This window comes from Podarcis gaigeae (assembly GCF_964106915.1).
Source record: "Podarcis gaigeae genome assembly, chromosome: 9".
Lineage (NCBI taxonomy): Eukaryota > Metazoa > Chordata > Lepidosauria > Squamata > Lacertidae > Podarcis > Podarcis gaigeae.
Genome location: NC_139685.1, coordinates 35,890,186 through 35,916,800, shown reverse-complemented (window position 1 = coordinate 35,916,800; position 26,615 = coordinate 35,890,186). Strand labels below are relative to the sequence as shown.

Below are 26,615 nucleotides of genomic sequence, written 5' to 3'. Positions count from 1 at the left end.
CCATTTATTCTGAGGCATTTTAGGACTTCATGGTCACCATGACAACCACGGGGCTGTCCCAACACATTTTCTGCACAACACATTTGACGGACCACACTCTTGATCTGCTTTTCTTGACAGGCAGGAATAATGTGATCTAAGAGAAGGGAAAGTATTAATGTCAGCTCCTTGTGATGGTCGGATCACCTTCTGCTGAGATTTAGGCTTTCTGCAACTCAGAGGCTGATGGATTCAACTGGTTTCCAGACAGTTCTGGTGAATTTTCTGATTGATATGACTGGTGCTCGTGTTGAAGCCCTAGCTGATTTGTGGAATATGTGAATAGCGCCAGCTCTTGACATTATCACCCCTGAGCTCCTGCTCTTGTTTGATAGAGCCAAGTAAAGCTGCTCTGTTGCATACAGACACCAGTAAGTGATCAATATCCACCATACTTGTGGTGGAGCAAACTTGCAGATGAAGATGACAAAGAGAAGGAGAAGTGACTCTTTGTAAAGAAACCTCATATACAGTTCTTAGAGCAAATGGATGAAGGATCCAGAAGAGTCTGTATCCCTACAGACTACTCTAAGAGTACTGCTCCTCTTCACCAAGTGAGTCTGATACAGGGGAGTTGGTTATGGCTTGTATGCATTCCATAGAAATAATGCTTTTGCTGAAATTACAAAAAAACTATATGGATTGTTGCCCAAAATTGCTGCTTGGTGGCCTGCATTTCTCACCTAATTTGGGTATAGTTTTTTATTTCTCTCAAAAGAAAAATGTTGCCAAGGGTTTGAAGGCAGCTATACCCATAAGAATCATTACAGCATTCAGGGTTAAAGTTGGTTATGAGAGTCTTTATTTTGCAACCTATACATAAACATAAAAAAGAAAACTGCAGTATACTTTAATGTTACATAAGATAATCATTAAATTTAGTTATTAAACCTATTGAAATTAAATGCAAAGAAAAAACCATTTTTCTTGCAATTAACTGCAGATAAAAATCAGGGAAAACAGTTAACACACAGTTGAAATTAAACAACTGCTTGCATAATATTACACAGGTTCTTTCAATTTTATTATGGCACAAAGCCACAGGTCTGATATGAATGAAGGTAGTGGAGTTTTAGAACGTCTACACAATTAATTAACATGCTAACATAAATATAGTGATTAAAATAATTTTCTCTACAGTCAATTTTGAATGCAACCCTACTTAAGAATTATAATGTATTCTACATGGTAATTACATAACAATGGGGTGGGGGTGAGAAATAACGTATTTCTCCATTCCAGCAGCAGTACCTATATTGATATTAAATTTGGAATTTGGAAATGCTCGGCTAATGCCTAATAATCTTATATTGGTATGCATGCTATAAATCTTCCTATTTCTATTTTGCAAGGCACCTTACAATAACTCCTCTAAAAATTTGAACTAATAACCAAACAGGGCATGAATTAGGAGAGAGATGCAAAATTAGTTTGAGTCTGGAAACTAAAAAGTCACAGGTAGGGTTCAAAAGCATTTCTTAGGGCATGTGTAATCCAACACAGTAATATAAAAACACACTCTTTATGCAAAGTTTTCCCATTAAAATATGTTAAACTAAAATTTATGGTTAGAATACTATAGAAATAAAAGTAAAATCATCAGGCCGCCTGCACGCGTAACAAGCTTACATGATTTCGACATGAACAAGGAAGAAATAAAAGAACAAAAGGACAACAAAACTTTAGATTTGCAGAATCTATACTTTTCCTGGTTTACTGCATTTAAAATGTCATTTCAAGATGGTAGTAATTTCAGAGTCAAAAACATAACAGTTGCAAACACAAAGGAGGACCTGACACCTTCTTCTATAGTCACAGTTTCTCCACTCCTCTGGTAAATTATAGGCTGGTGACAGGTTATTTCCTTAATCAAACTTTCCTTATTGTGCCCATGCAAAGAAGTCCACATGGCCTAAATCACTGCTAAAGTTTAAGTTGCTTTACTTATCACAGAGCACCTGCTGGAAGCAGCCATACACACACAATTCCAAACAGAAGATGTCTTTTTCATGGAAGGTTTTAAGTTTGGTTGTCCTTATGATTATCTGCACATATTTTTTTTTTTTTAGTAGCACACATATGTTTCTTTCTTCAGGCTAGACTCCAGTGTGTTTTCTTCTGCTCAACGGCATATAAAAACAACACATAATATAATGCTTTTCATTTAAACAAAGGAAGTCTATGACTCCAGCTTCAATATTTCAAATAATCATACAAAATATACATGTTGTTTAGAATCCTTTTGACCTTCGAAGGTATAGGAATTTTTTGGGGCGTCATCTTGTAGAAAGAGACAATTTAGTCACAGCTAAAAGCATCAAATATATCCTTCGTGGTCGTCGTCGTCGTCATCGTCTCCTTCATCCTCGTCGTCATCTTCAATTTCATCTTCGTCGTTCAACATATCGTCATCCTCATCGTCCGTCCATTCATGGAAATCACCGCTGGCAAAATCACCTGATGTTTCCAGATCAATAGCTAAAGAAGAATACAGTTGCATTACTTTGTGTCAAGTATTATTTAATGCTATTTTTTTAATAGGTAAGATCATTGTTTTCCTAATATTTTTTGGGGAGTTGGGGGGTATATTTCTAGCCCAAGGGAGTTCAGAATCAAACTACTCAAAGAGCTCCTGTCCCTCTGGAGTCTTGCTAAGGCTGCATCCTAAAGTTGCTTTCATTGCAATTGACAATGCCATTGTCTGACTCCAAGGCACAAGTTTAATCATCTACTACAAAATGCATTTTGAAAAAGACTAGTAAAAACACTGGCAAGGAATACTGATAACTCAAGATGAGAGATATATATTTTGTCATTAAGTATAAATACAAAATGGGCTTGTCAAAACTAATTTTAATTATTGCAAGAAACAAGCAGAAAATAACAGCTTCTAATTAAGAAACCCCCCAAAAAAGTGTGAGATGATGTTTTGAGTTGTGCTGTGCTTTATTATGTAAAAGGCTTATAACTGTGAAGGTGTAGATCACAATCTACAGGGGGTGGGGGAGCTGATTCTGCACAACACTTCTGTATCAGCAAATACTTTATTTGGAAATTTGCCTAACCAACAGAAAAATTGGTTTCTGTTGCTTTAAAAGCAAGTATCATCTATGGATTAAGAGAGATTCCAATTCTCTCTATCAAGGAAATCAGATAACAGGGCATACTCTAGGTGGTAAATTCAGACTTCAAAGATCAGCTGCAGGGGGCGGGGGGGCGGGGGGAGAACCTGACAAACTTTTCTCATCCAAATAACTGGAAATGGAATTATGTGATTTACCACAGTCTGCAGCTCCATGCGTTCTGGATCCTGTTACCTCATTGCCATATCTATCCACGCACCAGCATTGTCCTGCACTTCCATGGCACTGAGTTGGCTTGTAGTAACCATCTTCATCACATAAAGGTATATACTGCCCTGTGCAATACACAAAAACATTACCAGGGACGTGCAGTCACTCTTGCAGCATAAATGTCCTGGCTTCAACCAAGCAATGCCTGAATAGCTCAGTTGGTAGAGCACAAGACTCTTAATCTCTCAAGGTTGTGGGTTCAAGCCCCACACTGGGCAAAAGATTCCTGCATTGCAAGGACTATGTTACCCTTGTGATCCCTTCTAACTCTACGATTCTATGAAACTTGTGAATACGCCTACAAATTTTCTGTTGTATCTCCTATTTCATTCTCAGGTTAAATACTAATACAGTGGTACCTCGGGTTAAAAACTTAATTCGTTCTGGAGGTGTGTTCTTAACCTGAAACTGTTCTTAACCTGAAGCACCACTTTAGCTAATGGGACCTCTCGCTGCCGCTGCGTGATTTCTGTTCTCATCCTGAAGCAAAGTTCTTAACCAGAGGTACAATTTCTGGGTTAGTGTCTCTAACCCAAGGTACCACTGTGCTTTTAAAGGTTTAAATAAATATCAAAGCATGTTTCCCAATTGCTTGCCATAAAAGCTCTCTCTGTTCTACCAGAAAAGGAATGTCTACATTGCCTTTTCCTTGTTCTACTGATACCTAATTCATATTGTATTTTTTAATATGTTTGAATAATGTTAAGATACTCTGCAAGGGACGTATTTCATGTTGGTTGCCATGTAACAGTGGCAAAGCCTAACTGAATTCAAAAGTCACTGAGTTCAATGGGACTTACTGTTAGGTAAGTATGTACAGGATTGCTGCCTAAATTCTACTTAAGTTTATTAAGTATATCAGAATAAGAATACAATTTATTTTAAACTCTGTAACATATGCAACAAATTTGGAGATAATTGCTTCAATTTAAAATACGAAGTCTTTAACTCTGATTATAATTATGCAAACTTTTAGATTCAATGAACAATTATTCACGTAAGAGATTTGAAGGAAATATTAAACAGAACATTTAAAACCATATGTTATTTTACGACTGAATCATCTAACCCTTCTTTTTGCAGCAGGTTTTATAAAGTGAAAAAAATGACATTATAGTACTGTAATAAAACATATGTAATATCTTGGAACTGATAAGGTAATAAAACTAAGTTTAATGGTTTTCAAAGACTTTATAAATTCTGTTACTGGAATTTAGTTTGGTCCATCATTTTAGGATTCATATTGATTTTCTGTTGCAGTTTCGCTAGAGTTATTTATGTAAGCAATAAAAGCTTCAAAAGAATGATCTATGACTTACCTAGGAGCTTCCTTCCCCCTTGCTGTTTCTGAATGTTGCTGAGCTCTGTCTGGCAAGGTGGGTCTAGAATGATGACATCAGATAAGTTAAACTTCAGTTATATGTGAGAATTTAGGAATGGCTTGCTCTGCTTACGATTTAACTTCAAGTATAAGATTTAAAAATGGCTTACTCTCACTGACATTGTTACTATTTACAGATGTGATCTGGAAGCCGGTTATTATACAATCAGAATGTAAGAACAGTTTTTGCTGTTTTAGGAAAAAATACATATGTAGCCCACCATTCTGACTTCATCAGAGGTCTTCCTCCAGATACCTCTATGACACTTGTAAGCAAAGCATGATAGCATCAGCAATCTTTCACAACTAACATCTGTTAAAAAGAGGATACATGGGATGGTATTAAAGTTTTACTGAAAGTGGACCCACTGAAATCAATGGACCCAAGTTAGTTATGTTTACAAGTTTCAGTGGGTCTGCACTGTTTTAAACTTCATTGAAGACCACCCTTGGCCTTTGACCTAGACTGTTGATAATCACCATCTGATAGACCTACTCACCAGATCTTGTCTGATATTCTTTAAGGCTATCGTAGTATTTTCTTTTAAAAAAAAAACAGTCTGAAAACTGCCAGATGATGATTAACTGCAATAAACAGTTTGACCATAGGAAGTCTGCACTTTTAAATCTGCACTGGTTCCCAGTCTATTTCCAGGTCTTTTTCCAGGCTATCTTAAGTAATGGAGCTCACAAATTAAATATTGTGAAGTGTGAAATAATATTTTGTGAATCTACTCTCACCATGAATCCTAGTATTATGAGGAGAAACAATTATCTTTATCCATCTAAGGTTTTCCCCTCATTATTAGCCTCCTTGCACTTAGTAGATGGGGAAATATTTAAAATGTTTTAACTCTGTGCAATCTTGGCTTTAATGTCTATTCATCTGTATAACTCTTAGTAGTCACTGATCAGCAGAATTCTACTAAAATAATATTGGATGAGTGAATCCTGAAACAATTTTATTTATTTATGCATGTGCATACATGTGTTTGCTTTAATAACTATTATCTGGGTCACAAGCAGAAGAACAGTCTCAAAATACAAGTACTTTAGAATGCTGTGTCTTTAGATTAACTCTATAATGTAAGCATATTTCACAAATCTGAATTTCCTTGAGCACAGTACAAGGTTAAATACTTTCAAGCCCCGTTTATTTCAATAGAAGAGTTAAGCACACACTTAAATCTTTTGCATTGAAATTGAAAAATTCTTAATACTGGCTGGATTGAGCTGTGTGTGTGTGTGTGTGTGTGTGTGTGTGTGTGTGTGTGTTCAACAGCTGCATCACTTTCACTGATTTTCTCTATTGTCAATAGCTTTGCTACGGAGCTAAATTTAAGACTAATTCCATGTTACTTTTGATTTTGTTTTATTATATACCAAGGTTACAATTGACTAAAATTGTGTTACTGCTTGTTTAGTCCAAACAATGCTGAAATGCTACTGATTGTTGCAAATTCTGCAGTTTTTAATGGAATACACAATCATAAAATCTGTTCAGCATATATATTGAACTAATTTTATGTTTTTTTAATATATCTGTTGCAGAAGACTTCAAACATCAATAGACCTTTTGTGTATTAGTCATGCAAATGAGAGAATCAATACAGATTGAAATACAAACTGACTATTCATGCAGATCAATCTGTATTTACCCTACATTTTCGATTTTGAATTTTACCTTGGGGGAAAATAGAAAGATAAACAACATGCTTGAATGGGTTATGGAGATTCTGTTTAGAAACAGCCTCCTTAGAAAGGGGTGGCTGTGTGACAAGAAATATGCCAATTCTATAGATACTAAACTGAGAAACAAAGTATCAAACACAAGCCAGAGAATCAGAAGACAAACCCAACTATTAGAAACAAATTGCTATGCTTATCGGTAGCACTTTTGAAAATTTATTATAAAACAACCCTATTATATACCTTTTATCTAGTTTATATTTTTATACTGGGTGGCTGAAGAGTGATCCTTCTTTAAGCAGACGACTTTGTGCAAGGGATGGTGTCAGAGTTTTTCCTGACACACCTTATTTCACCCTGTTTTAGAAGGAAACCTGCCCAACAGGAGTCATGTTTTAGTAATTTGCAGTAGGAAGCAGGAGACAAGGAAGCCCTGTTGCATTATCACAATGCCTTTTATGGTTCTCTGGATCCTGCCTACTGTAACATTTCACAGCCCCTTAAAAAGTAGATTTCTCACAGAAACTCTTACTTTTCCATAACCTTTTATAAGATTTAATCTCTCTCTCTCTCTCTCACAGACACACACAGTTAGAGAGAGAGAGAGAGAGAGAGAGCGAGCGAGAGAGGGAGGGAAAGAAACAACCAACTAAGAGTTAAATGTCTAACATCAAGATTTTCAAGTTGTTCTAGCACTGTACCTTGCTGTCTCTGAAAGCAGTAGCACCACTCATTGTTAGATATCAAACTGTCTTTGTAAGTGTCACAAGAGTTGAAGAATGCCTTGGTGCACTGTTCATTCTTGTCAAGGTAAATGCTTCCAAGCTCTGACTGGTCCAGTAGGAGGTCGTAGTTCGTATCAAGTCTGTTAAACATCCAGCCAAGAGAGTCCTTGCAAATTGGCAAAATGCTGGTATCAAATCCTAAGAGGCAGAAATACAAAGAAATTGAATGAGAGAAAGATTCGGCTAGCTCACAACTTGGCAAAGCCAGGTAAGTCATGGAAACATCTTTATCAGTGTGTGCTGATGACCAGCTTGTAAAAGTAACATGATAACTGCTTAAAAACAAGAGTATCTGCATCTATTACTTAACATAGCATTTAATCTCAAGACACTTGACAACATATGCTTGCTTGAAAATTCTAGGCATGCAATAGTGGGAAATAATTATTGCACCCTGACTTCAGTAATGTTGACATCCGTAAAATGAGAAGTAACTGAGTAAGACTGGGTATGTACCCGGGAAGACTGGTATGGTTATATAAAATTGGTAAGAAAGGGAGACTGAAGTCCAGATAAAAACAGTGGAGAATGACACAAGGAACCATAAAGAAAGCATTGTGCTGCTACTTTGGCATCCAACGTAGAAAGGTATGCCAGTCTTCCTTCTTGCTCTCAAGCAAATCAGACTGAGGAGAGCTAGTTTGGACTAAGTTTCCCGGGGTTTTGGGGGGGTGGGGGGGAAGGTTGGGGATAAAAAACATTGCGTCTTTTTAAGAGCACCCTATGGCACAACAGAAGACAAATCTCTCAAACTGGATTCCTTATGATTGATAAGCTAGGTCTGGTTTGTAAGTTCTGCAAAAAGCATACTGTTCTTGCATAGGTGAAGAAGAAAAAAAGGAGGACCCTGTGCCTTTTCACATGCAGCCAGTAAAGCAGTCCCGAGGGGAGAGGGGTTTCTATTGGGGGGGAGGAAACTGGGACAAGCACCCTGAACAGTGCTCTAATTAAGTTGCAGCCTGCCTTTCTGTCAAACAAACAAACAAACAAACAAACAAACAAAGCAAGAGATAAGTCTGCTCATCTACTCCCTCTCATCTAGCTTGCCAAAAGTATGATTGCCTACTTTGAACATGAAATGTTCTTGGTTTGAATTTTCTGACACTAACGTAAGACCAGAGATCACTAACAAGATGCCATAAAAGATTTTGGGAAGTCCTGTGTTAACAGTTGTTGTTGTTTAGTCGTTTAGTCGTGTCCAACTCTTCATGACCCCATGGACCAGAGCACGCCAGGCACTCCTATATTCCACTGCCTCCCGCAGTTTGGTCAAACTCATGTTCGTAGCTTCGAGAACACTGTCCAGCCATCTCGTCCTCTGTCGTCAATTTTTCCCAACATCAGGGTCTTTTCCAGGGAGTCTTCTCTTCTCCCTGGAAAGTATTGCAGCCTCAGCTTCAGGTTCTGTCCTTCCAGTGAGCACTCAGGGCTGATTTCCTTAAGAATGGATAGGTTTGATCTTCTTGCAGTCCATGGGACTCTCAAGAGTCTTCTCCAGCACCATAATTCAAAAGCATCAATTCTTCGGCGATCAGCCTTCTTTATGATCCGGCTCTCACTTCCATACATCACTACTCGGAAAACCATAGTACCGGCAGGCAAATATTCTAGGTAATAAATTATTATTATTTATCCATAATATAAAGAAACTGAAATCACAGAGAACAACACAATTTTCAAGCTGGCCTGTCACAAGCAAAGCAAGAATTATACATGCCGACACCTGACCATATCAAAAAGCCAATTCATGCAAAGTTCCACGGATGTTTTCAGCATGACTTGGTCCCTGTATGCATCACCAGTGCAGCTTGTAGTGTAGGGTGCAGCTATTACATGGCAAAATCCTAAAGAGACTCATCCTTGAAAACAGAAAGGTGTGAAGAACTAAAATCCTGTAATGGCTAGGAACTAAAGACAGAAACTTCAAAAATGCTGTAGAAAATCAAGCAAACGGCACAAATGGCCGAAAGCGCTCCCTTAAGGAGAGAAGGGAATTTGTCACCTTCAGTTTTAATCTCACATCCAGTGCCCATATTGTCTACCAAGCACCCGTCACAATAGGAAGGAGAATGCTGAGAAGATATTCATACAAAACTGCAGCAAAACGCAACTGCTTAATATACAGCAACAGAGTATTTAAATACAGTATAAAGAGGTATAAAATATTGTTTGGATGCAAAGTGATTAACTCTCAAATACTCACACTGAACGCTGTTCCTGTAGAAACAAAATCGAGACTACTGAAGTACGAGGCTGTGGCTAGCTGAATAAATACCAATGGCCTGTATGGGACTGCAAGCTAGAACACAATTTGAATTGACCTAATGAACACTGAACTCAGACCCAATTACATCTGCTTAAGAGAACCAACTTGCAAAGTAAAGTATAGTAACTTGGCTCAATATTTATTAAAAGTGTCTACATATTCTCTAGCATCTCTTGTTAAAATATACCAAAGTCACATATTTTTGACCATGCTGAGTAGGATCTGTACACAGCCTAGACAAGACACTCAGGGATGCAGTGACTGGAGATAACTAAAGGAAATTGAGAGTTCCTGACCATGCCTGAAGACATCAAACACACCAAAATATACATTATCTGCTGCAGGATCTCTAAGGGAAGAGTTATATTGACCTGTTTTCAAATGCTTTCCCATTTTCAGAATAAAATAACCGCCAGCAACAAGAAGAAATTCTTTGTAGTTTCAAATCCTGAAAAATCTTCACCAAAAAAATGTGTTATTTATTGTTTAGGTTGGCAGAAGTTACCTGAAGTTACCTACAGTATCTTGTATGCCCTCTTCTGTTTGAGGAACTGCTTAGCATCAAAATACAACTTACCTTACTCCCCCCCTCTGCCTCCTCTAAAATGTGGCTTAAATGAGCCAGTTTTATTTCAAAGAAAAAATCTGAGGTCTGCCAGCTGCCTGCTAGAAATTTCTCCTCTTAGCTATTATTTGTGTGAAGGTGGTGTTTATTGTAAAAAAGCGACTTCTGGAGCAAATAGCAGCCAGTGAAATGAAAACCTGGTCTGAAATATGGCGTCTGGTCCAATTGTGGGTACTTTCAACCAAACAAAACCATTCCGTATTATTTTATTGTGCTCCTCCGATAAAATTACCCTTTCCAAAGTAACAATTCCATACTCTCACTCAGTTTTCTCATAGCCACACTCCCTACCCTGCACATATAACGATGTTTTCATCCAATAGCACAAAAAAGGCAGTAAATCCCTTGCCACATGTAAACCGTAGTGAAGGGAACTGTGGTCTTTCAACAACTCTCGGAATCCTTAACAAACTACAGTTCCCATAATTATTTGGGGGAAGCCATGACTGTAAATTGGTATGGTACTGTTTTATGGTACTTGCTCTCCTTACAACAGCCCTGTGAGACAGATTAGGCTGAGAGGTGGTGATTGGCCCAAGGTAACTCAGTAAGCTTCCTGGCTCATGGGGGGTGAGATTTGAACCCAGTTTTCTGTGTCCTAGTATGATGTTCTAATCACTGTACCACATAGAAATGCAGGCAGCTGCCTTATATTGAGATCACTGGTCCACGGAGCTGAGTGTTGCCTTCACCTGGGATAGGTGGACTTCAAAAGTATAGGATCTACTCCCCATTTCCCAATACTTCCCTGAAGTCCACCAGCAAGATCTATGTGTAAAACAGTGAGAAGACTTGTATCTCAGCCTATAACTGATCTTGTAGTCCTTTTACACACAAAAAATCCATTTCTTGTTTTCCCTTCAGGTTTCTTTGTGTTAGAAGCTTAATTTGGAGTTGCTGTTAAACATCTGAGAATAAGAAATCCTTGGTGGTCTTCTGCAAATGTGAAAGTTTATTCATAGTCAGGGAGGAGGAGGCCACAGTTCAGACTTTTGGCCCCTATGGCAAAATTTGTTGATCTGGTACTTTAGTCACATCATCTCTTCTACTTGCCTAACTCCCCCCCTTTTTTGCACTAGGTTGCACAGGATAAGTTTTTCCCCCTCACACTGGGCTACTGACCATTTGAGCTACTTCCCCCTTAGACAATTCGGAGAATATAAGCCTTTCATATTATGTCATTCAGACAAACTTAACAACCAGCACACACAGAAGCAAGGAGGAGTTGTGAATATGATTAGAAGTCTGCTTTACCCCTCTGGAAAGAACTAGACCAACCAGATTTAAACCAGAAATGTTTTTGTCAACTATTAAACTGCTAATTTGGGTTCCCCACTCCTTCTCAGAAGAATATTCTTTCGTTTGGCTTAAATTGCACCACTTGGCTATTTACTAACTTGGCACACGTACAGGGTCATTAAAAGCTTTTCCTCCTTCCAGGAAACCTGCCATTGGGCTGAGTTCTAAAGGAAGTACTGAATTCCACACATCGCCATAAATGTCTTTTGCACTTCACAGCACTCGGCATTTCCTCCACTAGAAATTCACCAGCGAAACCTTATAGGAAAAAGAATGCATATCAGCAAATATTTTTGTTTTCTCTCTGGGGATAAATGTTGAATCCTGAGTGTTTCAAAATACAGGTTTGACAAATAAAGCTGTGCCAACTTTCCTCCCTTCCTTTGGCACGTGAATAAGGAGGAAGCTAAAATAAGTTGGGTAATTCCATGAAAATCTCAACCTGCAAACTCCTTTTTTCATTTTCATATATAGTAAACATTTTCTATATCATTTTAAAGATAATTTCCCAAAGTTTCATTATCTGGCGGCAGTTCTTCAAAATGGCATTTTACACATGAGTGAAACAACCAGAAGCATGACATGTAAAATGACTCAGAATTTCCCTAATTTTTTTCTTTTCCTAAAGTTCAGTAAAAGACCTCTGACTTGTGTTGATACGCTTTATAGGACTGATGTAGCAAGTATGCCAGAGGCACCATGATTTTATTTATGGTGAAGGGCTAGATATAAACCTCCAGAATAAATAGATAAAGTACACACGTTCAGATTTATGGAAAGCTTTAACAATACATAGGAGCTTTATTTGTTGCCAGGCTCCTAAGGGAGAGAGAAGCAGGGGGAAGAGGATTAAGTACTGATTACTTCTATGCTGCAGTTGATGAACTGAGACACAGAAATTAGGTGCAAGATAAACCTTGATGCCCTGATCCAATCTGGAGACATGACACATAGTTAGGCACATGAGCTACAAAGTCCCTGGTTCATCTCTCAACTCAGCTGGATAATACTAGGTACTTTAGACAAGCCACTTTTCTGATGGCCACTGGGATGCTAGCCTACACAACAGGGTTTCAGCAATATAATATGCACAAAGGAACAGGTTTGAGTTCCCTAAACCCTACAATATAAATGCTACTTATTTATTAAATCACACCCTACCCTTCCTCATAATGGAGCCTAGGATGGCAGATAAGTGATAATGCCATAAAAAATCTGAAAAACAGCACAGCTGAAGGCTGGGAAAGAGCTCAGCTTAAAAGGCTTTTTGAAAGAGGAAGGTCTTCATTAGGCACTAAAAATACAACAGAAACTGTGTGTGACTAATATTCAAGGTTAGGTCTAAAAGGTAGGTCTAAACAGATGTCCTGATAAGATGGTATCTGCAGGAGTCCCTCACCTACAGAGCACAGTAATTAATTGAGGGTGTATGGGGTGAGGTGATCTTTCAGGTATCTGGTAATGTATACTAACAAGGGAGTAAAAGGAATCCAGTCACCTATGCAGCTTAAAAGGCCACTGTAAGAAAAATCGAAATATGAAAAACAACAAGCTGCTTGTGGGACACCATATTTGGTCCCGGTGATATTTGCCTTGTGGTCGCAATTGAACAAAAGGGATCTGCAAGGACTGGGTTGGAAGCTACTTCACACAAACATTTTGCCACATGGGGTAGTGCTACACTGAGTGATAACGCTACTACACTCAAAGTTGGGTGAAGGAGTGGCATGCTTTATGAAATTTGCATTTTCCTAATGTTCCTCTATATGCATTTGTTTCATATGGAATCCATTTTAAATGCTGGTGTTTGGCACATTTTTCCAGAAATGAACTGCAAGAATATTCCTTGTAAAATTACAGGGAACACAACAGTACAGTACAGAATATTCCTTGTAAAATTACAGGGAACACAACAGCAACCATTCCTAGTTTATATTACTTTCAATGCATCAAAAATATTTAGTATTTTAAGTATCTTTTACAGAGTGGGCCCTGTTTATTCCAGAACTATACCTCACCATTTACCCATAACAAACTGGTTGTAAAGAAGCCAAGCCGAGAGACACCAAAAAGAGTAATATATTAAAAAAATTCTTTCTGGTCCCTACAGAAGAATCTTAAGCCTGGATTGTGTGGGCACAAGACTCTGTTTTCTTGATTGCAACTGATGTTTAAGCTTGTCTTGTTTACATTTTGCATTGACTGGATTGTGAAATAATGGTGCACCAACTCTACTGTAAATCTTTAGAATGTAGAAGTAGCAGCAGCCCAGCTTTCACATCCTGTACCACTCTATTTATTGTAGAGAAACGAATCCACATAAATACAGATTCATCTTTATTTCATTTTGACTATTTGCTATTATTGCTTCAGCATGAGTAATCACACAGAGCAATAACATTTTCAATTAAGCAATATAATAGGATTTCTTAGTAATGCAAATTTGCAGAAAGTAGAAGACCTGATCAAACAAAAGCATGCAAAAAATATCAGCACATCTAAAAAATGTTAATAGTGAAGGTATCAAGGTAGGCAGTCAGCAGCAGGCAAGCTCTATTAAACAAGACATGAGAGAAATTCACAGAGCTGGCCTGTTGTGTTAATGAAGGGTCCAAGTTCAGCGCTTACAAAATCTAATTTGCCTTGACTCCTCAGTGGGAAACCACTCTCAAAATGTATCACTGCATATAATAATTGCTGTTTTAAACAAATCCTACCAGTAATTACATAACCTGATATTCCACTTGTTTTTGATACAACAGAAACAAAATCTTTTAAAGTTTCAAAGGATTTGCCCTGTTAATTGTTGTTTTTTAGTCGTTTAGTCATGTCCAACTCTTCGTGACTTCATGGACCAGAGCATGCAGGCACTCCTGTCTTCCACTGCCTCCCGCAGTTTGGTCAAACTCATGTTTGTAGCTTCGAGAACACTGTCCAGCCATCTCGTCCTCTGTCGTCAATTTTTCCCAACATCAGGGTATTTTCCAGGGAGTCTTCTCTTCTCCCTGGAAAGTATTGCAGCCTCAGCTTCAGGTTCTGTCCTTCCAGTGAGCACTCAGGGCTGATTTCCTTAAGAATGGATAGGTTTGATCTTCTTGCAGTCCATGGGACTCTCAAGAGTCTCCTCCAGCACCATAACTCAAAAGCATCAATTCTTCAGCGATCAGCCTTCTTTATGGTCCACCTCTCACTTCCATACATCACTACTGGGAAAACCATAGCTTTAACTATACAGACCTTTGTTGGCAAGGTGATGTATCTGCTTTTTAAGATGCTGTCTAAGTTTGTCAAGAAGCAGGCGTCTTTTAATTTCGTCACTGCAGTACCATCTGCAGTGATCATGGAGCCCAAGAAAGTAAAATCTCTCACTGCCTCCATTTGTTCCCCTTCTGTTTGCCAGGAGGTGATGGGCCCCTGTTAATAGTTCATCATTATTCACTTGTTGGGTCCCCCCCGCCCCTTTGGAGCTTAATCATTCATACACTATTCCATTCATACAATGGGCTTGTCAGTATCTTCCTATGTGTAACTGTAGAAACATTCACTAATGGTTATGGGCTACCATGCTGCAGTGACTGTATATCTGCCACTCAGCTCAAGTGAAGCACTTATTTTTTATCCTCTCCTTTCAAGGCAACTAATCATCAGCCTGTATCGAACCATTTCTTAGAACCGCATACCTGGCTGAACAATATACTTGTGAATGACAACCCACACAAAACTCACTAGCTTGTTCTGAACTAAGTGATCATTTGAAGAAAGCCTGAAGAGATTGTTGCACATCAATACAAAGCCATGGCTCGATTTTCTGGAGGGCACCACAATTGGAGAAAAAATTAACTTGTGGAAGGCATGCTTACGTTTCTGAAGCAAGTGGTTATAAGCTCAGTTTGAGACTCACTGGAAAAATAACACTAATGGATTTTTTAATTTAAAAAACCCCAGAAACTTAACATGCATTCTTTCAAAGAGATATCAAAAGATGCAAGTGCTTACTACTTCTTTCAGGTCTTTGTACAATTCTAGTCCTCTTCTGAATTCCGCTTTCATGAAGAGCCTTGAACCAATCTCGCAATCTGTTTGCAACCTCTCTGAACTCCAGGTCACTGCACACTGAAAAACAAAATGAAAAGCTTTGTAATTTTCCCGGGCTGCATATAAATTCAAACTTTCATGTTGTTGTAAACAAATGAAAACTAACAGATAACAATTTCCTTATGACTTATTTTCTCTTTCAATATTATTTTACAATCCTCAGTATTTTAAAGATGCAATTTACATAGTGCTTTTGAAAAATGTCTAATGCAGTGTTTCCCAACCTTGTGCCTCCAGATGTTTTTGGCCTACAACTCCCATCATCCCTAGCTAGCAAGACCAGTGGTCAGGGATGATGGGAGTTGTAGGCCAAAAACATCTGGAGGCACAAGGTTGGGAAACACTGGTCTAATGTATTGTTCTTCATAAGTAAAACTATTCTCAGTTTCCCTACTGGTAGGAATACCTGCAACTCTCTCTCCCTATGTTGTGGTATATCCTGTGTTCTATTGTCGAATAAGTAGGAGGAGGAGTTACGCTAAGACCAGACCATGTCATTACAGAGGAGGCAGGTTTAGTCGTTGTCTGAGGACTATCCCTGCCTCCGGGTCTGGTCCTGACTGGATGAATACTGGAATCAGCAAGGGATACCCACATGACCTGAAAGTGTTGCTGTGCAATGCCAGGTCAATGATTCATAAGACCACTGCCATCCATGACTTGATCATGGATGGAGGACTTGACCTGGCATGTGTAACAGAGACTTGGTTGGATGAAGCAGATGGGCCTGTCCTTGCTGCTGCTTGTCCACCAGGTTTCTCTTACGCACAGCAACCCAGGTCATGTGGGCGGGGAGGGGGGGTTGCAGTGATTTTTAGGAAGTCATTAGTTTGCACCAGGCGTCCTATTGGGAAGACCCAGTTTTCTGAGTGCATGTTCTGGAAGTTGGGCAATAGGGGCAGTACAGGATTCCTTTTGGTGTACCGACCTCCCCGCTGCACCAAGGATTCCCTGCCCGAGCTGCTTCAGGTCGTGGCGGATGTTCTCCTGGAGACACCTAGCTTGGTTGTCCTAGGGGATTTTAACATCCATGCCGACACAACCTTACAAGGGGCCGCTCGGGACTTCGTGGAAAGCATGGCCTCCATGGGGCTGTCCCTGAATAAGTTTGGCCCAACCCATAGCCGCGGACATGCCTTGGACCTGGTGTTTACCTCCACGGATGTTGGTGATCTGACACTAAGTAAAAGTGAAACGAAAGAAGTGCCATGGTCAGACCACTTCCTGGTGCAACTGGACTTCTCTGCGACCCATCCCCTCTGCAGGGAGGTGGGACCGATTCAGATGGTCCGCCCCCGCCACTTAATGGATCCAAATGGTTTCCAGAGAGTGGTAGGGGATGCTTTATCCCATGTTGATGGCCTTTCAGCCGATTCCCTGGTGGCCCGCTGGAATGTGGAGTTAACCAGGGCTATTGACTGTTTGGCTCCGAAGCGCCCTCTCCGATTGCATGGAGCCCGGAGAGCACCGTGGTTTTCCACGGATCTGAGGGCAATGAAACAATCTTTGAGACGGCTAGAGCGCCGGTGGCGGATAACTCATTCCAAATCTGACCGGACACAGGTTAGAGCTCAACGTCGAGCCTACCAAGTGGCGATAGCGACGGCGAAGAAGACTTTCTTCACCGCCTCTATTGCATCTGCAGAAAACAGCAGCAGGAGACTCTTTCAGGTGGTTCACAATTTAGCGGAACCACCTGTAACATCGGGGCCCAGTACGGGCCACATGTTCTACTGCAATGATTTTGCACATTTTTTTGCAGATAAAATCGCTCAGATTCGGGAAGAAGTAGACTCCACCGTGGGAGCAGGGCCGGGGCGGGAGAGTGCTAGAGTCCTGTCTGGTCAAGTTGTGTGGGATCAATTCCAATCTGTTACCTCCGAGGATGTGGACAGGCTGCTTGGACGAGTGAAGCCAACCACCTGTCTCCTGGATACTTGCCCATCCTGGCTTATAAAAGCTAGCCGGGAAGGACTGGGTGATGGGCTTCATGGGGTGGTGAATGCTTCCCTCCGTGAGGGAGCCTTCCCAGACCCACTGAAAGAGGCGGTTATTAAACCGCTTCTTAAAAAACCATCTTTAGATGCGGCCATGATGGCCAATTATCGCCCAGTCTCAAACCTTCCATTCTTGGGCAAGGTGATTGAGCGAGTGGTTGCTGAACAACTCCAGGCACGCCTGGAAGAAGCGGACCATTTGGATCCCTTCCAGTCGGGATTCAGGCCTCATCATGGGACTGAAACTGCCTTGGTCGCACTGGTTGATGATCTCTGGCGGGCTAGGGACAAAGGTGAGAGCTGTTTCCTAGTTCTGCTGGATCTCTCAGCGGCGTCTGATACCATCGACCATGACATGCTTCTGGACCGTCTTGAGGGGCTGGGAGCTGGGGGCACTGTCATACAGTGGTTCCGCTCCTTCCTCCTGGGCCGTGTTCAGAAAGTGGTGGTGGGGGATGAGTGTTCAGACCCCTGGGCTCTCACTTGTGGGGTGCCCCAGGGTTCTGTCCTCTCCCCCATGCTTTTCAACATTTACATGCAGCCACTGGGAGAGATCATCAGGAGGTTTGGGCTGGGTGTTCATCAGTATGCAGATGATACCCAGCTCTACCTCTCTTTTAAATCAGAACCAGTGATGGCAGTGAAGGTCCTGTGTGAGTGTCTGGAAGCGGTTGGAGGATGGATGGCGGCTAACAGATTGAGGTTGAATCCTGACAAGACAGAAGTACTGTTTTTGGGGGACAGGAGGCGGGCAGGTGTGGAGGATTCCCTGGTCCTGAATGGGGTAACTGTGCCCCTGGAGTCATTTTGGACTCACAGCTGTCCATGGAGGCACAGGTCAAATCTGTATCCAGGGCAGCTGTTTACCAGCTCCATCTAGTACGTAGGCTGAGACCCTATCTGCCTGCAGACTGTCTCGCCAGAGTGGTACATGCTCTGGTTATCTCCCGCTTGGACTACTGCAATGCGCTCTACGTGGGGCTACCTTTGAAGGTGACCCGGAAACTACAACTAATCCAGAATGCGGCAGCTAGACTGGTGACTGGGAGCGGCCGCCGAGACCATATAACACCGGTCTTGAAAGACCTACATTGGCTCCCAGTACATTTCTGAGCACAATTCAAAGTGTTGGTGCTGACCTTTAAAGCCCTAAATGGCCTCGGTCCAGTATATCTGAAGGAGCGTCTCCTTCCCCATCGTTCTGCCCGGACACTGAGGTCCAGCTCCGAGGGCCTTCTGGTGGTTCCCTCACTGCGAGAGGCCAAGTTACAGGGGACCAGGCAGAGGGCCTTCTCGGTAGTGGCGTCCGCCCTGTGGAATGCCCTCCCATCAGATGTCAAAGCGATAAACAACTACCTGACATTCAGAAGACATCTGAAGGCAGCCCTGTTCAGGGAAGTTTTTAATATGTGACATTTTAGTGTATTTTTCATCTCTGTTGGAAGCCGCCCAGAGTGGCTGGGGAAACCCAGCCAGATGGGCGGGGTACAAATAATAAATTATTATTATTATTATTATTCTCCAGTAAGCACGTGGGGCATTTTTCTGGATGTGTATCTGTGCACTAGGGACGCAGGTGGCGCTGTGGGTTAAAGCCTCAGCGCCTAGGACTTGCCGATCGAAAGGTCGGCGGTTCGAATCCCTGCGTCGGGGTGCGCTCCCGCTGCTCGGTCCCAGCGCCTGCCAACCTAGCAGTTCAAAAGCACCTCCGGGTGCAAGTAGATAAATAGGGACCGCTTATCAGCGGGAAGGTAAACGGCGTTTCCGTGTGCGGCTCTGGCTCGCCAGAGCAGCGATGTCACGCTGGCCACGTGACCCGGAAGTGTCTCCGGACAGCGCTGGCCCCTGGCCTCTTGAGTGAGATGGGCGCACAACCCCAGAGTCTGTCAAGACTGGCCCGTACGGGCAGGGGTACCTTTACCTTTTTACCTATCTGTGTGCTTTAGAAATAATGTGAAGAAATGGGACAAATTTCTACTCAAAATCTATTGGAACCTTCAGTCTACTGGAATAAACTGGCTTGTAATTAAAAATAATTTACTTCAAACTTTCTTGGAAGGGTTTCACACATCTCTGGCTCTGGTTAGTGCCTTGATAGGAATTCATGTGGGAACTCTGTGCATACTACCTTAAGGACCATGATAAAAGGAAGTCAAGTCTAATGAACAAATAAATACATTCATTATCTGAAGTCTAGTATCTGAACACATTTGATAGTTGACAATATTTGAGAGGTGATCAACAACAGTGTGTATATTACAATGGTTTTCAGCTTTTCCACATGACCCCTTTTCTACATGAGTTGGCAAGTTAATTGATGCCTGCAACTTTGTGCACTTTCTGCTAGCTGCACCCAAACCAGTCACTCTCATCTATGCCTTGTAGCAGATCCCAGCTACCAAGGACAGCGGTTTAGTTTGGCTTGAGTTGTTGGGATCATATACAGGCCTGCTGCATTTCCTTCAAGAAACTCTAACCCATCAAGAGCTCATTGAGTGCGCAGCCAATCCAGGCCCTAACAAGAGAAATGGCACCCCATTTGCTTGTTTGGGGTGCCAGTTTGGCTGGAAGAGCAGCTAAGCCTTGGGTTCAAAGTGAACTGTGAGAAACTGGGTTGAAATGTCCAGAGCAGTAGGCTACAGATTGGTGGCTGGGCAGCAGCCTATGCAACTGGTACAGCTCGAGAATAGAAGGTATGAATGTTTGGAGTCCTGGCACTCAAAGGGAGCTACAGCATTGCACATAAGAGATTACAATCTGCTCCCCGTGGCGTAAGTACACCAATGCAGATTGCTAACCCCCATGATAGCAGTTCAATTAAGCTCTTGGGCTGTACTGCTGCCAGAACGCCAGATCAAGGTTGCAGTGTTACCAAGGATTTAATCTAACCAGCTAACTAAATTTTGGGCATAACTTGTACCATTTATCTAGCTCTCTAAAATGAAATCTCCCCCCCCCCCCCCATGAAGACGTGCTGCTACTATTATACACGACATATTGGCCTGCATTGATTTAAAATAGGTCAAGATGAGGTAATTCAGACTATTATTTCACCCAATAGGTTGGCAGATGAATCTTTAATGACAAAAGACAGACAGTAAAGGTTGTGGAAGGTTAGACAGTAATCAAAAAAATGCATATTAAATCAGATGAATCCACTCAGGAACCTGCCAAGAAGTGCTTTTCCCTTTGTCTAATACTACTACAGGCGCTCTTGCTCTTACAATCAATTCTAGCAGCCATTAAAAGAATTAGTATGGATAAATGAAGTCTCTAGCTCAAAGGTTATTTTGTTCTATCTTCTTAAAGTGCTAGAAGCTGACTGGGTTTACAAAAATCAGCATATTTAACTATGGATAAATGAATGAATTTAAAGTCCCCTTCATACATGTTTCATAAATAACTTTCATAATATATAAATGCAAAGAGGAACCAAGTGCGGAATTTGTTTTCACATAAAGTAAATGCTACAATTTGTGGAGTTGGCATTTGAATATAATTTACTGATTGGAAGTAGAGTTTCTGGAAATGCTAATCAGCATATTTTCCTTCACCGCTTTAATTTTCAGTGCAGAAGCTAATTGTATCCTTTGATACAATTGAATCAAAAGAGCAGGAATGAAAAATGTATTAAGATTTTATGCTAAAATATGCATCTAAAACACACAAAAAGGGGTTGTCTGAGCCAGAATCTGGGCAAACCTGCTCCTAATTAAGTGGTAATTGTATTTGTGCTCTACACTGCACCATTTCTGAAAGACAATAGCAAATGGCAAAAGGGATAACGTTACAAAATTTTCTCCAGTAAATGACATTTAAGTTGGAAGACTAACAAATCATTTTTAAGCTGAAAATGGGGTCTTGGTGACTGTGATCCACAGAAAAGGCAAGAACAAATTAACAAAGAACCTCTGAATGATTTCAGAACTTGAACCACTGAACACATAACCTATTTATGTATTGTCTACTGTGTAGAATGCAAACTGAAATGTATACCTTATAACATACAAATGCAATAATCCTTCATTACTAATTAATTTTAATTTCACAATTTCAAAACTCTTTTGCGTTCATCTTTAATCAGTATAGTAGCCAATTGCTTTTAAATTATTCCTTTAGCATAACTTACTGTTTTCCAGATCTGAAGCCACCTCCAGGGATGCCCAAACTTTTTTCAAAGAGGACCAGATTTGATGAAGTGAACGTGTATGAGGGCCGACCACAGTTGTTGAGCTTCTTGGAGTTTTTTGTGTGCTTTTTTAGGATTTGACCCCAATAATTCAACTGCCAGTTGCTCCCCATATTACTTTGTGCAGATGATAAACCCCAGGCTAGTCCTGTGAGTTTACAGTTTGTCTTTCATCCCCTGTTTCTGTTCCTATACTAGTCAGTAACATCTCTCTAGTGTTAAACAGTACACTCTGCTCGATTCGTCTTTTCATTATGGCCAATGACTAGTATCTCTTCTCAACCTTCTTGTTACCCTCAGATTCCTAACTATCCACCCACTCCCCTGTTCTTTGAAATAATTCTAAACAGGGCCATAAGAAGGAGGAGAAAAGGGGAATGAGGTGGCTTTTAAGCAATGTCAGAAACTCAGCTACATAAGCTAGGCACGAAATGGCTCCTTAAACCAAAGTTACAGTCGCCAAAACAGAATGTCTAGTTGCCATTTTGGAGCAAAAAAGTCCTAAAGCCTTATTTTTCAAATGATGGACTGGCTGTGATTGATTATCAGTTAAACATCTGGCTAGTTCAGATGACAATGGAGCTGGGTTAAAGTCTAAAACATGGGTAGGCAAACTAAGGCCCGAAGGCCGGATCTGGCCCAATCGCCTTCTAAATTTGGCCCGCGGACGGTCCGGGAATCAGCATGTTTTTACATGAGTGGAATGTGTCCTTTTATTTAAAATGCATCTCTGGGTTATTTGCGGGGCATAGGAATCCATTCATTCCCCCCCCACTCCCCCTGTGTTTAGTATACAGTTAGAGAATACCTGAAGAGAGTTAGGGTATTTCATTGATTTGGTTGCTCCCTAAAGTTGGTGGGGGGAGAACAGAGGAATCACTGACAGCAGAAACAGCAGGTGGCAGCTTTAGTAGCCCCCCCCCCCCCCCGCAGTAAGTATTGGGATAGAACTATAGAACAGACCTCACCACATCCTGTCTCTGCCCCTGAAGGCCAGGTACATGCAACCCAACAGTTTCAGAGTGATAGGAAAAATGAAGTGGGATAATTATGCCAGAAAACTATTACATCCAATTGAAAATAAGTGGGATGGTCATTGGTCTGTCTGAAACTAACTTGGATGGCATTCAACTCCCCATAAACATTGTTTCCAAGAATATTCTCTTTCCCTTCTTTCAGGTGCCCCACTTTATCTGATTATTTTCAGATAAAGTTCTGTCCCTCTCTACTATGGAGCAGAATGTTTTCATACAATGAACTTGATCAGCACATGGCAGCTATATTTTATTAGAACAATTTTGGGTGGGAGGTTAAGTCTAAAATAAGGCGATCAATTCCTTAATTTCATTTGTGGCCTGATCTTTTATTAAGAGATAAAACTTTTGTCAACAGAAGTACATCTAATACTACATTTTTATAAACAGTATGCATTTTCTAGCCATCTGCCAACCTTTAAAAAAGTCTGATTTTAGGAATGCACCTTAAAATTTACAAATAAATGCAGTTTGATTTCTTCGCTGCTTAACTAAGCAAATGGGTTTTATACTCCAGTTATTCCATGTTATGAGATAATTAATATAAATACTGCTGATATATCAGGGAACTACAGCTGCTTATTCCTACTGCTTGAAATTAATGTTGCATAGAGGCATTCCGTCCATGATTAATGTATCATAAAATTTAAAATGATTTCAATTAAATTATATATTCACGAGAGATCTAATCTTATTGTCTCCATACAATTGTCAAGGCAGCCCTCATTCAGTCATCAAGGCCAAAGAAGATTGTCAAGATTTACAACATGAGGAACTGATGAACTAGGGAAGAAATGAGCCACTCCTTCACCAAGGATAGTTCCCTGCTTTACTTGCTTCTGTCATACACTGGCTTGAGTTTGTGTGAAATCTATTTCTAGAACTTCAACCCACATTTGACAGTAAGTTAGGTCTGCTTTGTATGATTCCACTCTGTCACACAGTGCTGTAATGTGTGCCAAGTGGGTGAGCAATTATGCAAAAGTGCTTGCAGTTCATAAAAAGTGGCTGAATAATATAGAGAGATCCTGAGGGAAAGAATCAGCCTGGGCTGCAATGCAAAGTTCTGATAGGTGTGGACCCCAAATGTTGTGTACACACTGCCAACACTTTAAAAGGCATTCAGACATCAATCCCTTTCCTCATTTATCCCTTCCTCATCTTGCCATCTTAAGCACATCACTTCACCCAGCAAACCAAACTGATACTAAAGTGATATCCTCATCAAGGAGGCTAGGATCAGACTCTTAGTCTGCAAGATAAATCTAGTCTGCAAAATAAAGCTACACATTTTGGTAATTCCTCTCGTAGTAACAGATAGTCTCTTCAGCAAATGATGCATTTTATAAGCTAATTTCATTTTCCCCAATGCTCCACTACTTGCTGCTTTTAACATATCTCTCTGTGACAAAACACATACTTAAGACAAAAAAGGCAACCCCAGGTAACTGACCCCATTTGTGCGCGCACACCCCTTTATGAAGCCAAATTCCTTAACCTCAAGTATTGCCTTTTGCCTGGGTTTTACGCAAATGCCATATCTGCTGCTGAGGATCAATGACTTGCAGCTTTGTCTCCACCATACAGCCTGATTCTACACACATTTACTCAGGTCTCACTGGTATTAAGGGGATTTATGCTTAGGTTTAAATAAGACGGAAGCTTATTTAAACTCGGATTTAAGACTATGTCCTCACACTGGAGTACTACTGCTTCAAGACCTACTCATTCATAAGCATCAGTTTCTCTAGAATGTCTGGATATCAGAATTCAGCAGGTCCATGTTTTCCTAAGCTGCACTGCATTATGGGATTTATAGTACTTATTCCAAACACATCACAAAGCATTATGGGATTTGTCAGGCTTTCAAATCTGGCTCACAAAGGAAGAAAGGGAGCCAAGCCACAACAACTGTCTGAAGTACAGTCATACTTCTTGTTACATTTGCTTCAGGTTGCATCCTGCGGCGACCCGAAAGTACCAGAAAGGGTTACTAAAGGGTTTCGCCACTCGCGCATGCGCAGACACACAAAATGACATCATGCGTATACACAGAAGTGGCAAATTGCGACCCGTGTATGCGCAGACACAGGTTGCGTTCTTTTCAGGTTGCGAACAGGGCTCTGGAACGGATCCCGTTCGCAATCAGAGGTACCACTGTAGTAAAAGTCAACCACCTCATGCTATTGTAATGGGGTGTGTGTGTGTGTGTGTGTGTGTGTTGAACTGGACTAAATGTGCTCTTGGGAAAGATATTCTATATTTGTGTGACTTTTTTGCAGAACAGGGAGACTGCTGAATTGTCGCGCTGGCCAGGTCTGTTAAGTATCCTCAGTGGTACCTCGGGTTACATACGCTTCAGATTACATACGCTTCAGATTACAGAATTTGCTAACCCAGAAATAGTGCTTCAGGTTAAGAACTTTGCTTCAGGATGAGAACAGAAATCATGCTCCGGTGGTGCGGCAGCAGCAGGAGGCCCCATTAGCTAAAGTGGTGATTCAGGTTAAGAACAGTTTCAGGTTAAGTACGGACCTCTGGAATGAATTAAGTATTTAACCTGAGGTACCACTGTACTTTGTTATGTAAGCTGGTGCCAATGTCCTGCCACAGAAACTAAACAAATTGTGATTCTTCTGGAAGGGGGCATGCCTTTCTTTCCCCCATTCCTTAGATAAAGATGTTGCCATCAATATGTCTGTGTATGGAAGAGAACAAAAGACTGGCAGTCCTGAAACTGAGTCAGCAAGAAATAAGAGACCTGGCTTATTTTCTGTGATAAATCCAGTGCTAAAGCATTGTGGGTCCCCTAGAAGCCTAAATGTGAAGCAGAAGCTCTTGGGAGTGTTGTGAACATCCATCTCATGCTTAGATTGTATACAGAGAATTTATGTGATGTAAGGTTTTATATCTTCCACAGAAAGAAACCTAAGGTAGATGTGGGATCCCTAAAACTTATCAATACTCAGGGATTGGTAATGGATGGTAACACTATGCTCCATTTTCTAATGGCATTAATACCAGCAACCATTGCATAGACCGTGCCATTAATGTTTCCTCAAGAATTGTTCATTATAGTTTCATCCAAAACTGTATTCGGAATGCAGCTATTAATAATCATAAGATTGACAGTCAAACCATTATACTGCTTACATATTTGAAAACAAATTATTGGCTTCCCTGTTAAAACGTTTTTATATCAAGCCGTTTTAGTGTCACATTGACGAATAATTTTTCCATGGAAAACACACACACATGGACAATGAGCTGCTAGGCAGTAATCTATTCAGCCATAAATTTGCTTGTTATTCATAAAGTATGAAAGATATTTGAACTAACTGGATGTGTTGATTATCAGCTCCATTGCCTTTAGCTGAAAGGAACTGTCAAATGTCATCAACCGTGAGCCTCTTTTCCCATTGCATCTTAGACTAGCAACATCTATTTCCTCTAATAACTGCATCACTACTCTGTACTACTTACAAGATTCATGAAACTGAGACTGATTAAACTGTCAATGATGACATCAGCACTTTGTCAGGAAAAGTCTGAAAATAATCTGTCAGGAGCTGATGCCTGAAGAAATACATGTTTCAACTTTTTTCTGTAATATCCAAGTGTATTTTGATAATGCTGCTAAAGATATCCTCAATTTTTTTCATAATGTAGTGTTTTGCATTCTAATATGATAAAAATCATTTCTTGTTGCCTGTTATGCTAGCTTGTAAGTAATGCAGCAGCTATCATGCAAATAACTCCATACATTTTTGATGTACTGTGGCACAATGCCAATTGAATACAACTTTCATCTCCTTTATGAAAATAGTATGTAGAAAATCTCTAAAAAGCAAACCCACTACTAT

General features: G+C 40.6%; 1 protein-coding gene across 2 annotated transcripts in view; it reads right to left on the bottom strand.

Moving 5' to 3' along the window:
• Positions 1-824: 824 nt before the first annotated feature.
• Positions 825-26,615, bottom strand: part of SPOCK3 (SPARC (osteonectin), cwcv and kazal like domains proteoglycan 3) — a 111,854-nt gene continuing 86,063 nt past the window's right edge. For both annotated transcript variants that reach the window (XM_083755869.1, XM_083755870.1), the window contains 5 exons: positions 15,434-15,550; positions 7,164-7,385; positions 4,712-4,774; positions 3,320-3,457; positions 825-2,517 (listed from right to left, as the gene is read on the bottom strand). In XM_083755869.1, coding sequence (XP_083611995.1) covers positions 2,357-2,517; positions 3,320-3,457; positions 4,712-4,774; positions 7,164-7,385; positions 15,434-15,550 — 701 coding nt within the window. In that variant the 3' untranslated portion in view covers positions 825-2,356. The remainder of the gene's footprint in view (positions 2,518-3,319; positions 3,458-4,711; positions 4,775-7,163; positions 7,386-15,433; positions 15,551-26,615) is intronic.